General features: G+C 33.4%; 1 protein-coding gene across 1 annotated transcript in view; it reads right to left on the minus strand.

Moving 5' to 3' along the window:
* Ap4e1 (adaptor related protein complex 4 subunit epsilon 1) overlaps window positions 1-15,063 on the minus strand; it is a 62,457-nt gene that overhangs the window by 32,770 nt on the left and 14,624 nt on the right. The window contains exons 6-10 of the mRNA XM_078049621.1: window positions 12,687-12,846; window positions 10,810-10,976; window positions 7,738-7,811; window positions 838-960; window positions 628-737 (exon numbers count right to left, since the gene is read on the minus strand). Coding sequence (XP_077905747.1) covers window positions 628-737; window positions 838-960; window positions 7,738-7,811; window positions 10,810-10,976; window positions 12,687-12,846 — 634 coding nt within the window. The remainder of the gene's footprint in view (window positions 1-627; window positions 738-837; window positions 961-7,737; window positions 7,812-10,809; window positions 10,977-12,686; window positions 12,847-15,063) is intronic.

Below are 15,063 nucleotides of genomic sequence, written 5' to 3' on the forward strand. Positions count from 1 at the left end.
AGACCAGTCGGGTAGAGGAAAGAGACTAGAGGAGGGTAAGGGGAATAAAACTGATGAAATTATGCTGTAAGAATGTATCATTAGGCCATAATGAATCCCACTATTATGTAAAACTATTACACATTTAGTTCTGAAGAAACAAAACTAAGTACAAAATTATACCTTTTCTTCCAAGAAGTTCAAATCATTTTATGGATATCTTCATTCTTTCAATATTCTTATCTAAGTGAATTCACTAACTCATTTTACAGAAGTAAAAGAAAATAATGGAAAAATATTAACCATCATAAATTATAACTTATGTAATAGGAATACATCTTATATTGTAACCATAAGACCTAGGACTAGAATTCAGGTCTCTATTGGTATAATGCTTAAGCCAAAAAGATATTAATGAACCCATACAGATAATTAGAACTAACCTCTCCAACTCATTAATTTAAAAACATTCCTACAGACATTGATGATACTTTTTTAAAATGTTCCTTACATTTCAGTAGAATATATACAAAAGTTAAAATACATAAAATACACACACTACCCACTACTTTAATCTCTCTCCAAAATACCAACAAAGAGTTTTAAAATTTTAACACTTCAAGTGCATTATTCAAAAGACCCGTTTACCTCTCTCTTAATAATGGGATCAGGATGGTCTAAGCATTCAATTATTGTCATCTGGTGCTGAAGAGCCAGAGTAGGATCCTGTTGAATAACATAGGTAAGAGCCTTCAGTCCTAGAAACAAAAATTACATTACATGAAGTGACTTCAAACAAGCATCCAGAAAATTTCAAAAGTTCTCTATAACTTCCATCAAAAGAATCAATTACCTTACCTAAATATTTAAGATTGATTTTAGGGGAGAGAACAAATTTTCCAATGCACTTAGCAGCCTTCTCAAGTAATTCTGACTTAGGATAAATAGAATAGACTGTATGTACGCATTCAAACAGAATAGCTAGAGAAAGAAAACATAAAAATGGAAGATATATTAGGTACAATACATGAACATATTTGTGTAGAACTTGTAATAAAAAAACTAACTGAAAATTCAGCTTTAGTCAAAAATTTTTTTATGGAACAATTTCAAAGAAAGTACCTTACTATTTCCAGGCTTATAGAGTTCTTAGGATTAAGTTATTATAGTACAATTTAAAGAAAATTACATTACTAATGATAAGAATGATACATTCATTCATGCAACAAATATTTACTGAACATCTCCTATGTGCCAGACATGGTATTAGTACTATGAATACAGCAGTGAACAAAACAGAGAAGAAAAACCCCTATCCTCAAGAAGTTCATATTGTAATAGGCACTTAAGTAATATATTCATAACTGGTATATAAATAGATCTTTCCAACACTCATTGACTACTTTAAAAATAGTTTATTCACATGTAGTTTCTACCACACACACAGAAATTGCATCTGTAGTTTATTTCAATATAATCATTTTAGGGTACTCTAACATTGACAAAGATAGGGTCACTATTTTAAAATGTTCAGGCTACTTTAAAATTAACTTCAAATATGTAGAACAGTCTAGTATACATCTTGATACTGTCAAAATTTAATTTCCCGATACAGTCATTAGTCTACAGTCATCAAAGTGGACACTAAGATGTTTTCAAATTCTTTTATTTTTTTAATTTTTAATTTTTTTATTTTTTAGGTGTAGATGGACACAACACAATGCCTTTATTTTTTTTTTATGTGGTGCTGAGGATCGAACCCGGGTCCCGCTCGTGCTAGGCAAGCTCTACCACTGAGCCACAATCCCAGCCCCTCAAATTCTTTTAAATGTGAGTTGACAAGTTGGAGTTTTGCAATGGAGAAGAATCACTGAGACATCATTAAGTCCCGTAAGTACCATGGAATCATAGTATCAGAAATGATACACAGAGAAGGCACAGAATCAGCCAACTTAAAAATAGTTGTACCACAAACTGAAGATATCAAGTGTCAACAGAATTACTCTTTATTTCTAAAAGCTTAAAAAATAACAATCAGATACTTTCTTCATGTATAAGATACATTATGAGTATTCAACTTGCTATGTTTTATATTATGTTGACTATCAATTCATACAGAAATTTTACCAAAAAAAATACATACTCTATTCCATAGAGGAAAAAATGAGGATTTGAATTATTCTTTATCAAGGACTCTAACATAAATACTATACAGTAAGTTAAATAAACTTAAAGATACTTTGCATATTCAGAGGATGTACTTTATTCTGCATGGGGGGGGGAGATGACTTTGATTTTGTGAACTAAATAAAATAGACAAAGAGGACTTTGATTAATCCACTAACTACCTAAGTCAGGAACGGGCAAACGTACACAATTCAGCCTTCAGTCTATTTTTATAAACCTAAGAACTAAAAATTATTTACATATTATTAAAATATTGTATTAAAAGAAAACCCAAAAAGAATATACAATAGAAACCTATGTGACCTGCCTGAAATATTTACTGTCCTAGTCTCCCGTGTTAAAAAAAAATTAAAAATTGCCAAAACCTGAACTGTCATGGCAGCCCTAAGTAAGGTTAAAAATGACAATAATCTGTTTTCCATTATAACTAACAAATTTTTCTTTGCAGTCACCTGCTATTGAGAACTCTCCTAAGTATCAAATATGTTTTACTAATTAAAACATGTCATTACCTACCTAAAATCCAAACTCTCATATATAGAGATGCTCATAAGATTTCTTAGATGCTAGGAAAAATTAATAGTTCAAAAATTATAGATATTATTAGTCTCCCCAGGCATAATTGGGTTGAAAATCAATTCAATGGACTTTTAAACTATTTTCCCACCTACAGCTAAGTCCATAATTGAAAGAGCGGCTACTTGCTATCTCCTCTTTGCAGTGGTTAAAAAATGAATGTGCTTCTAAGGATTTCTAAACTTAAAAACACATCATAGAACTTTGTTTACTCTTCAGTTGTAACCCAGGTCCTAATTCAAATACCAAGTAAAATTTACTAAATTAAAAATAATGTTCTAACATTCACAATACTAATTTTATCAGTGATATTTTGGGTTGGATTATATTCAGACAAAATTTGAAGTTTTTCTGGTACCTTATCCTTCAGACTGGACTGCACTTTCACTTTAAATCTCTATCTACTAATACCATTCCGGCAGGGGAGAGTGAGGAACTGCCCAACATGAGTGGAAGTCCAAGTTCTCCACTCTGCCTCCTTTGACATGTGGAGAAGGAGATACTCCTTGTCATACTGGGTAAGAGGGTTATCTGCTCATATCACCTGCCTATGAGAAGGGGTGCCTCATTATTACTCCCAATAAGGACTCCACTAATACTGAGAGGGGGTTAACTTCATCGTCAGTGATCAGTGGTGAAAGCCCTGACTCCATCAGGCTTCTTTTAACATAACCCCAGCAGACAGAGTACTGGGTGGATATGAAATCCAGCATTGCCATACTGCTTCCACTCAAAATGCAGGAGATTGGGGCCTTAATCCCTGCCTAACAGGAGTAAAATTCTAGCTTCCTTCTAGGGTTCCTCTACCACCACCTAATAGGGAGAGTCGGAGGTTGGGGTACCTCATTCTAACTGGTGAGAATGGAAATCTTGGGTCTCCACTTGACTTTCACTGGTTGGCAGTCACTTTTTTCTGTGTAATACTTGGCTAGAATAGAACATTTATTGTCGGCAAGTTTTCTGTCTTGCTAGTTTTGGCCTTTTCTTCTTGGTTGTTTGGGATTTTTTCCTGTGCTTATTGGTATTTCCAGATTGCTGGCTCTCCAGTACCCAGTAGAGGTATTGAAGCAAAAAGAAAACCCAGAATATTCAACACTGTGTCTTTCCTTGTGCTTCAAGGTTCCCAACCAGCCTGACATTTTTTCTCCATCTTCCTGAGTCATATTTTTCTTACATTATTAATATCCAGGTTTTCAGGTAAAGTCAGTGGGAAAAAAAAAACAGGGGAAAGTGCTTAATATCTACTTTTGATGGCTCTGTCCCTTATACTTCATTGTATATATTTCTCCCAAATTACAAGTTTCCAAAAACTGCCATTCTCATTTCAGCATCACTCTGCCCCAAATTTCTCATAGCTCCAGATTTATAAGTCCAAACTTATTTGGCTGCCAAGAGAGGAACTTCACAATATCGGCTTTCCACTGCTCCCCACCATGGTCATTATTCAGAATGCTGTTCTCTGAAACGGTATTAAACATCCCCAGTTCTATACCTTCTCAAATGTCCCTCTGCCTAGAAGTCCCTTCAACCTCCCTTTTGCCTATCTAAATCCCACCAACTTTTCAGGATCCTACCAAATCTACTAATGTTCATCTTTGCCCTCAAGCCCATAGTGATCTCTACCACCTATGAACTGCTATAATATTTATTCCCTGTATCACCCCTTCACTTTTTGCCTAATACTGGTATATACTTTCATGAATAAGCTATCTTTTCCATTATACTATAAATTCCTTAAAAAAAAACTACAGCTTATACCTCTTCATATCTTCTATACCACTTTATACAATGCCTGGCACACAGCAGATACCCAATAAATGTCTTTGATATACTTTATTTCTTGATTTGACACTAAGATAAGTTATAATGATGGAACTTCTATAAAAATATAGTTTAGAAAGTACTGAAACTGAAACCCAATTAGATAAGTAATTAACTTTCTCTTCCTCTAAATAAAGCATATTAATCATTGATTAACCCAGTGCCAAATACTGGAATATGCTGGTCAATTAGACAGACATAATCCCTGCCTTATGAAGCTTATAATTTAAGCTTAAATTAAAATCACATTTTTTAAACAATACTTAAATTAGATTATTAGATAATACTCTACCAGTGATGCAATCAATGTAAGCTATAAACTATCAATACAAATATGGGGAAAACATAACAATGAAAAGCTAAAGAAAATAAAACAACAGAAACTCTAAGGTCTTGGTGGGAACGTTAAACACTGAACCAACAACCTATAAATATAAAAATTGTTGGTGTTGGACCAAGCAAAAGAAACAAAAGGGTCTTAGTGGAGAACAATAAAAAATATTTCCTCAGGTATACAGTATTCTCCAAGTCAAAAGGAATAGATAACAGTAATTATCTCCAGGAAGGGGAACTGGGTGGTGGATGATAAGGGTAGGAAAGAGACTTACTGTTCATTGTATACCCTTTTGTATCTTTTGAATTTTGAACCATGTGCATATATTACCTATTCAAAAAATAAAAAAATTAAAGCTGAAATGTCAATTATATATGTATAATTTTAAACTTTCTGCCAAAAAAAAAAAGCAGAGTCTAAACTAATTTTTTTTTTTTTTAGTTGTTGATAGACCTTTATTTATTTGTATGTGGTGCTGAGAATCAAACCCTTTGCCTCACACATGCCAGGCAAGTGCACTACCACGGAGCTCCAACCCCAGCCCTCTAAACTAACTTTTAAACAAAATTCTTTAAGAGTCTTTCAAACCCTATCCTGGACACTGATTACATCACAGACAAAACATTTCCATTTACTTCAGCTGGCTGGAAAGAAGTTGACCCTTTGTTGAATCTTCTGACACCTCTTGACTGAATCATCTGCCTCAGTAAGGGTCATCCTCATCTGCATCCCCTTATTCTTATTGTATAGCTAGAACCTAGATAATATCATCAATTCATTATAACATGCACTCATAAGGGGAGAACTGTGTCTACTGTATTCTTCCTTTATCTCCTACACCTAACACAGAGGAAGACATAGTCCCAACAACTCTCTCCTCAATCTATACCCTGTTTAAAACAAATATCAAATTTTAATTGCACAGGTCTTCAAATAAATACAGGTTGAACAAATGAATAAAGTACTCATATTGCCTTAATTACCATTTGTACATACAAAATATAAATCTCTCCTTCAAAATTTACTATTCCAACCAAGGGCAGTGGCACAGGCCTATAATCCCACCTACTAGGGAAAGTGGGGCAAAGGGATCTCAACTTTGAGATCAGCCGGTTTAACTTAGCAAGACCTTGCATCAAATTAAAAAAATAAATAAAATAAAAATAAAAAATAAATAAAATGTAAAATGCCCTGGGTTCAATCCCCAGAACCAGGGGGGGGGAAAAAAACAATATACACACACATATACAACTATTCCAATTCACTATCATATTCGTTATTTTTCTGAATTAGTCTCAGAATCCTTTCTCCTTATAATACTTGTCAACAACTTTTTTCTCGGGGGGTAGAGAGGGTACCAGGGATTGATTTCAGGGGCACTTGACCACTAAGCCACATCCCCAGCCCTTTTTTGAATTTTTTTAGAAACAGGGTCTCACTGAGTTGCTTAGCACCTTGCTTTTGCTGAGGATGGCTTTGAACTCACAATCCTCCTGCCTCACAAGTAATGCTGCTAACCTGCTACTTCATGGTACAGTAGGTCCTCTGTACCCACATGTTCCACATCTATGAGTTCTACATCTACAGATTCAACCAGCTGCAGATCAAAAACATTTAAAAATAAAAATCTGAATCTGTACTGAACATATAAGGGTGTTTTTTTTTGCCATTATTCCCCAAACAATATAGTATAACAACCATTTACATAGCATTTACATTCTATTAGGTATTATAGGTAATTTAGAGATGATTTAAAGTATGTGAGAACATGCGCAAAAGTTACCTACAAACACCATGCCACTTTTGGTAATGGACTTGAGCATCCAGGAAGCTCAGCTGGGGTTGGGTTGGGGCTGGGGTAAGTGGGCCATGGGTGGGGAATCCTGGAATCAATTCCTTCTAGATGCAGAGAAACAACTTTATTTTACCAGATTAAAAATATATTCTCATTTGAGATATTATCTCTCAGTGCCCCTTCTACTGATCTCCTCTAAAGCACACAAAATTTAAACAGCTTTTTTTCCATTTTTAAACAGCTACAAGAATCTAAATTTCTTCACTGATCTTTCACAGATGGGTCAAAAAAGAATAGTTCCTCTCTCTGGCTGAATGTTTCTTGGTTACTTTCTCGGTTTTCTACCCTTCTCCTCCAACTTACCTTTTGAAGTCAAATATAACATTTATTGCCACAAAATAACATTATTACTCTACAGCTACATATTTTTATCTATATCCTACTCATCCTACAGATGTCTTCTTAAGCACCACTTCTCAGGAAAACCTTCCTATTCTCCTACTTGTCAAGACTAGCTGCTATATTCTACCAGAACACCAAGTAAGTCTCTCCTGTAACATTTTACAACACCTTTCCATTCCCATCTATGTAGTCTGTAAGCCCCATGATAATACTGTTTTATTCACAGCTGTATTCCAAGCACCTTTATGGGGCCTGACAAATAACAGAAATTTAATTACTTGACGAGTAATTGACTACTTAAAAACTTTATTCAAATATAAACTTTCACAAAACATGCAACAGACTTATAGTTATCCCTGCAATCAATTAGATATTTGATTAATGTTTTCAATGAAAACACAAAGGTCCATATTTAGAAAATGCCAAAATTTCAAATTATTGCTATTTACTTATTTAAATAAGTAAATTTTATTTTTTATTTTAAATAAATAAGTAAAATTTATTACTTATTTAAACCCAAAGAAGTACCATAAAAGTAATGCAAAAAATTTTACTGGAATTTATAGTTTATTAATCACAGATTTAGCTATAGTATAAAAAAACACCATTAGTCATTAAAATAACATATACATACGTTACCTACCATAAGTGACATTGTGATTTAACTCAGCTCTTCGTAAGGATTCATCAAGAACATCATACATTAATTCACTTGTCCTGTTTAAAAGACATTTTATTTGCAGTAGAATTATAGTATTCTAAACCAATAAAACATAGTTTTTCAAACTTCTCTCTTTAAAACTGAGGATCTACAGAAGAGAAGTGAAAGAAATTCATTTTATGGTGAAGTTATACAAATTTCACTTCCAAAAGATTTCATTTGCTCTTTTCACGAGTAGAACTTCCACTTTATCAAAGTTGACTAATAAGTCAATGAAGAGATATATGTATAAATTAATCAACTCTTTCTTCACCTATTCTATGTTGACAAACTAGGTTACTTGATCAAACACATTATCTTTTACATTTCCTTTGCAACAAAATATTTCCACCTGTTTTAAATTTCTATAGTAATACCTGATATATCCAGATAATTCTAGATAGTCTATTATCTGTTTTTTAATCAATTTGTCATTTTTAAAATATCCAAATACTAGTCTTTCCCTTAACAGCAATAAGGTTCTCTAGTGAGAAAATTTTTAACTTTCATTTATATTAAAAATAAAGATATGTTTTGTAAAATTAACAGATTTGTACCACTCACGTTTCTCTGTGATTATTGATTACAGTAACCATAATTGAGTTGAGACAGATTATTAAAAATAAATTAAAATGCAATGCCTATGAAATCCTAGCACTCTGACACCAAGTCTCCAGGAGAAAAGTTCTTGCTAAGAGACCAATGTGAAAACTATTGCCTCTGAGCTGGTATTTTTGTATGTTTTACAAATTAGAAAAACACTAATGGGGGCAAAAAAACAGTGAGCACATGTTACATACAGTGGTCTTGCTGAGAAACCAAGCTATAAAACAAACAAAAATCAAAGTAACCTAGGGCTATATATATTAGATGTCATGAATATTTTACATTTTCCTTCAAAAATTTGTCTTCTCATTCCAAATACAGAGCTATAAAATTTAATTTTAAGTACATGTATTTTCATTCCATCTTAACATATAAATATCCAATAATAAGAATATAGAACCATATTCTAAAATCTCTCATTTTATTATACAAACGTTCCACAACAACAGGTATTACCAATCTTCATCCATGAAGAAAAGAAGATAATGACTTAAGGAATTAGTAAATAAATTCATTAAATGCCTCCTAACAATATATGATGGCATAAGTTTCTTTTATACCAATAAAATATAATGCTCTCAAAAAAACTAAAATGTAGCCAGGTACGGTGGTACATTCCTGTAATCCCAGTGGCTTGGGAGGCTGAGATAGGAGGATCACAAATTCAAAGACAGCTTCAGCAATGGCAAGGTGCTAAGCAACTCAGTGAGACCCTATCTCTAAATAAAACACAAAAGAGGGCTGGGGATATGGCTCCATGGTTCAGTGCCCCTGAGTTCAATCCCCAGTACCTTAAAATATATATCTATATCTATATCTATATCTATATATATATATATATATATATATATATTATACTAAAATGTAATCAAACTGCTCTTAAACAATTCAGAAAAAAATTTTAAAAATAAAAATAATATGTACCCAAAGAAAGAGAATAATAAAGCAAATATAAATAACTACTGATCTAAGAACAGGGTATAAGGGACCTCCTTGTACCTAGTACTATTCTTGAAACTTAGAAAGTTTGTAAATTTGAAAAGTATGGTAGCAGGGCATGGTGGGGCACACCTATATTCCCAGCAGCTCAGGAGGCTGAGGCAGGAGGGAGGATCAAAAGTTCAAAATCAGCCTCGTCACTTAGCCAGGCCCTAAGCAACTTAACCCTGTCTCAAAATTAAAATAAATAGGGCTGGGATATATAGTTCAGTTGGAATAGTGCTTGCCTCACATATACAAGGCCCTAGGTTCAACCCCTAGCACCACAAAAAAAATAATTAATTAATTAATTAAAATAAAAAGGGCTGGGGATGTGGCTCAGTGGTTAAGTGCCCCTGGGTTCAATCCCCTGTACCAAAAAAAAAAAAAAAAAAAAAGTATGGCAAAATTTAAAGTTACCAAAAATACATACAGTTGGAAAGATAGCCATAAAAACTTTGATACATGTCACTGGCTGAAAAAAATGATTCAAAACATGAATTTTAAAAGTGAAGCTCTCACATCCAACTAGAGCAAAAGTTGGCAAACTACAGCCCACAGGCCTCACCTGGCAAAACACCTGTTTTTTAATGGCTGTACACTAAGAATAGTTCTTACATTTTTTTAATGGTTGGGGAAAAAATCAGAAGGATAATATTTTATGAGAAAAGACTATATAAAATTTAAGTTTTAAAATCCATATTTTCTTGGAACACAGTCATGCTCATTCATTTAGGTACTCTTCATGGCTGCTTTCACGCTGTAACAGCAAAATGGAATAGCTGCAACACATATGGCACACATAGTTTAAAATATTGCCTGGTCCTTTGCAGAAAGTTTTGCAATCTCTACTAGAAAAATTAAGAAAGCTTACAGGCTGAGTCTGTAGCTCAGTGGTAGAGTGCTTGCCTTGCATGCATGAGGCACTAGGTTCGATCCTTAGTACCACATAAAAATAAATAAGTAAAATAAAGATATTGTGTGAAATCTAGAAATCTACAACTAAATTTATATATATATATAAAGAGGTTGGGAATGTGGCTTAAGTGGTAGCACGCTCACCTGGCATGTGTGAGGCTCTGGGTTCAATCCTCAGCACCACATAAAAATAAAATAAAGATATTGTGTCCACGTAAAAATACTAAAAAGTAAATATTTTTTAAAATAAAAATAAAAAAAAAGAAAGAAAGCTTTGCATGGAAGCCTACACTCCAGTTACCTTTCACAATAGGGAGTATTTGGATAAGCTGAGTACCAGGACTACGTCAGCAACCTAAAAGAATTTATTTACTTCTTTCACTGGTTTATTAACTATTAGAAATCAAAGCAAAAAGTATCAGAATCTGGTTTATCATGAAGCCTCTAGATGACTAAAAAGCCTAAGATTATCATATGGTATAAGATCATTAAATAACTTACTTAGAAGTTTACCTTTGATCGTCTTTTCCTAGAAGTCCCAGTATTCTCAAGAGCTGGATTTGTAACCATGGTGCTGGTACACTGTGGTAATTGAAATCTACTGGGAGCTTTCCTCCAACTACTTGCTTTAAAATAGTTACAAAACTCCCAGTCAAGTCTTTATATGCAGATGAATTCTCCTATACCCCAAAAAAAAGCAATTTTCTGTTAATAATAAAGTCTCATCAAATATAAAACAGACCTGGTTGAAATGCCATCTGGAACCTAACTTAAACATGCACACTTAGAAGCTTATGTTCACACTTAATGAAAGAGTGCATATATAATTTCTTCCACAGTGAAATCCCTCTGGCTACCTGATTCAAAGTTAAATCATCCCCAGAAAAGCTCCACACTCCCTAATTTTTCCTACATATAGTTTAATCACATTTCAAAGTTCTTAAAATTATGTCTTTCAATAGAATCCTCTTATTAGCCAATACTAGCAATAAAAACTAAAAAAAAAAAAAGGTATACTGAAAAGGGGCAGTAATACCACTATTTTGTATGAAAAATAAGGCCTATCTGCAAGCTCTCAGCCCTGTACAAAAGACTTCACTCTCACAGAAGAGCAAAGCCAAGACTATTTAAATGTTCAAAGCCCCCAATAGCAGTGAGCTGTCAATCAAAAATTTAATTAGCCACATAGTATATAAACATACTTCTATTTCTGAATGAGAGTGCTTTGATTATCTGACTAATCTCTTGGACTGGTCAAATTAAATAAACACTATTTAAAATGAACATTAGATTCTTCATTGTAATTTTTATTAGATATCAAGGACAAATTTTGGAAGGGAAATACAACTCTTTAAAATTTTAGTTAGAAGGAAGAGAAGATTTAATATCAAATATGTCTAGTACCAAGCATCTATTTACACCATACTATTTTGGAGTATAATGCATAAAAGACAAGCTTTGGTTCCATAATTCTGAGTGAATTCAACAGCATATTTCATTTAGTTGTTGTAGGTGCTTGTGAAATCTCTCACAAAGATATGTGATTTTGAACACAAAACATTTCAGGCAATACAATGAGAAAGAATTAGTTTAAACCTATCATCATCATTTACAAAAATTTCTTACCATACCATTCAACCCTCTTTCCTCATCTGATGACATAGTCAACACTGTAGTCTATACCTGACACAACCCACACTGACTTCCTCATTTCTAAAAACTGTTATACAGCCCTTGAGGCTATATAAAAAAGAACCACTGCTTGAAAAACCACAAATCTGGAAATTCAAATCACTTTCCATAGCTATCATTTTTCCATATTTCTTCAGGAAAATGAAAAAATTGTAGGCATTTTAAAAAGCCCAATTCTATAATGTGCCTACAATTCATGTTACCAACAACTTGTAAAACTCACTATTAAAAAGTCAATAATAGGGCTAGAGATGTGGCTCAAGCGGTAACGCGCTTGTCTGGCATGCATGCGGCCCGGGTTCGATCCCCAGCACCACATACAAATAAAGATGTTATGTTTGCCGAAAACTAAAAAATAAATATTAAAAAAAAAAAAAAGTCAATAATAGGGCTGGGGGTGTGGCTCAGGCAGTAGCGCGCTCGCCTGGCATGCGTGCGGCCCAGGTTCGATCCTCAGCACCACATACAAACAAAGATGTTGTGTCCCCCAAAAACTGAAAAAAATGAATAAATGTTAAGATTCTCTCTCTCTAAAAAATAATTTTAATAAATAAATAAATAAATAAATAAATAAAAAGTCAATAATAGCCTAAAATGTTAATTAAGCATTTTGCTGAAACATCTGACTCCTCTTTTAATTATACAATTACATTTTTCTCAGGCTAACTACTCAGTACTTGCTGAAATTTCCAACTTACCTTAATCATCCTAAGGTATATGTGCAAAGAAGCAGCCATGACCCCAACATCTCTGTCACAAAGTGCCTTCCGAAACTTAATGTGGATATGTTGTACTTGATTAGGAGCAATGAGATAGAATTTGTATAATGCCAGAACAGCTTTTCTTCGTATAATCTCCCTATGGATAAAAAAATAAAATCTAAACAAGATAATCTGAATCATCAGGCTCTTAGTTGAAAATATTATGTGCCAGATGATTTCAAAATGTCAACTATTACCTTAATCTAAAAAAAATACAGAATGATACATTTATTATTAATGTCCTTATTCTTCTTTTTTTTTTTTAATTTTTAATATTTATTTTTTAGTTCTCGGCGGACACAACATGTTTGTTGGTATGTGGTGCTGAGGATCGAACCCAGGCCACACGCATGCCAGGCAAGCACACTACTGCTTGAGCCACATCCCCAGCCCAATGTCCTTATTCTAATATGTCAAACTGTAAAAAGTCTTTCGGACTTAAGACCTGAAAAGACTTTAACTGTCCATTTTAAAAAAATTTCTAGTTATGGAACTTTTTAATAAGATGCATGTATTACTTTTGAAATCAGTTAAAATAAGAAAAATTTCTAAGTTCCCTGATTGCATTTTTAAAACCCTTATCTTTAGAAATTGAGAAAACAGCCAATGTTAAGTTTAAATCAGTAATAGGTAATTTCAGTCAGTAATATAAAAATCTCTTCATTAATATTACAATTTTTTTTTTTTAAATCATGGGCAAGCCTACCCCAAATACTCTGGAGACCAAATTCAGGGCATCATACATACTAGGCAAGCACTTTATCACCAAGTTACATCCCCAAAGCCCCTCTTTTCTTTCAATTTTTGTTATTTCAGACAGGTCTCCCTACATTGCTCATAGTCCTCCTGCGTTAGCCAAGTAGCTATAACTGGGATTATAGATGGACACTACTGCACTCAGCTCTTTATCTTATATTCTTGACATAGTTTCCAATGAAATATATTACTTGTTATTCTCATGTCTATTTCTACATATCTCATATTTGTAGACTACACTAGCAGTGATCACAGTAACAGCAAACATGTCAAAAATGAAGAACTTAAATTTCAAGTGTTCCTTAACATATATTTATATTACCTAAAATCATAGAGATTATTCAATGCAATCTCTGATGTTCCACTGAAGAATGTCTTTTTTTTTTTTTTTTGGTACTAGGGATTGAACCCAGGGGCACACAACCACTGAGCCACATCCCCAGCCCTTTTTTACATTTTATTTACAGACAGGGTCTCGCTGAGTTGCTTAGGGCATCATTAAGTTGCTGAAGCTGGCTATGAACTCAAGATCCTCCTGCCTCAGCCTCCTAAGCTGCTGGGATTACAGGCATGCAAGATTCCTAACAAGTGGTCATCCAGCATCTGCTAAATTCTACTTAATAAACAACTCATTATCTACCTAAGTAAACTATGACACATAAATTCTTCTCACATTAAAAAGAAAAAAAGCAGATTAGCAACATATTTGCCATTAGTTTAATACTTTGGTAACTGCAAACTACATACAAATATATTGCCAATCAATATTATCCAATATTAATTCTGGCAGAGATTAGGTAAACAAGGTGAGGGAAAAGAATTATAAATTCTGAAAAGGCTCAAGAATCCCTAAGGCTGGCCCTAAGTGGTAGTACTGTAACACAAGACATCAAGAGACTTGGATCTGGGATTGGTATATTGAAATATAGGCAGGGATTTAAAAGTTGAGCCCAAGCCTGTCTCACACCTCTGTGACATCTACTGGCTTACCCATAGTTCTATTCCATATTCTTTAACTCTTCACTGCTTAGCACAGAGTTAGGTATAGCCATAAACTGCAGAAATAGAATTTTTAAAAGTCTAAACTTTAGCCAGGATCTGAAATTAAACTAGATGGGAAGCAATAACGAAAATATTGACAAGTGGCCTTTTAATTCATAGAATGATTTCAAAAAAAATGGTCAATAAGTATGGTCACCACAAAAGAGTGGTGGCAAAAAGAAAAAATTACACAAATAACAGCTGCTACAATCAAATCAACCTATATTTTACTTCCAACAACCAAATGCCCATAATCACCCTTTTTCTTCCTAAACAAACTTAATATATAAAACATAATTAAAAAGTCTGAAAACCTTCTGATGTTATTCTATAGTTCTTAGTGAATACTATCATTTTAGCTGGAAGATTAATAGTCCAAGATTTCCTAAATAATATAAAATACAAGACATTTTTACTATCTTAGAACATTAAAAACATTGACTTTGACTTAAAGCATAGGAAATAAATGAGTAACAAAAAATCTTCATCAAGAATATAATTATGTACAACCAGAAAA

Source organism: Ictidomys tridecemlineatus, chromosome 5, assembly GCF_052094955.1.
Source record: "Ictidomys tridecemlineatus isolate mIctTri1 chromosome 5, mIctTri1.hap1, whole genome shotgun sequence".
In the NCBI taxonomy this organism is placed as follows: Eukaryota; Metazoa; Chordata; class Mammalia; order Rodentia; family Sciuridae; genus Ictidomys; species Ictidomys tridecemlineatus.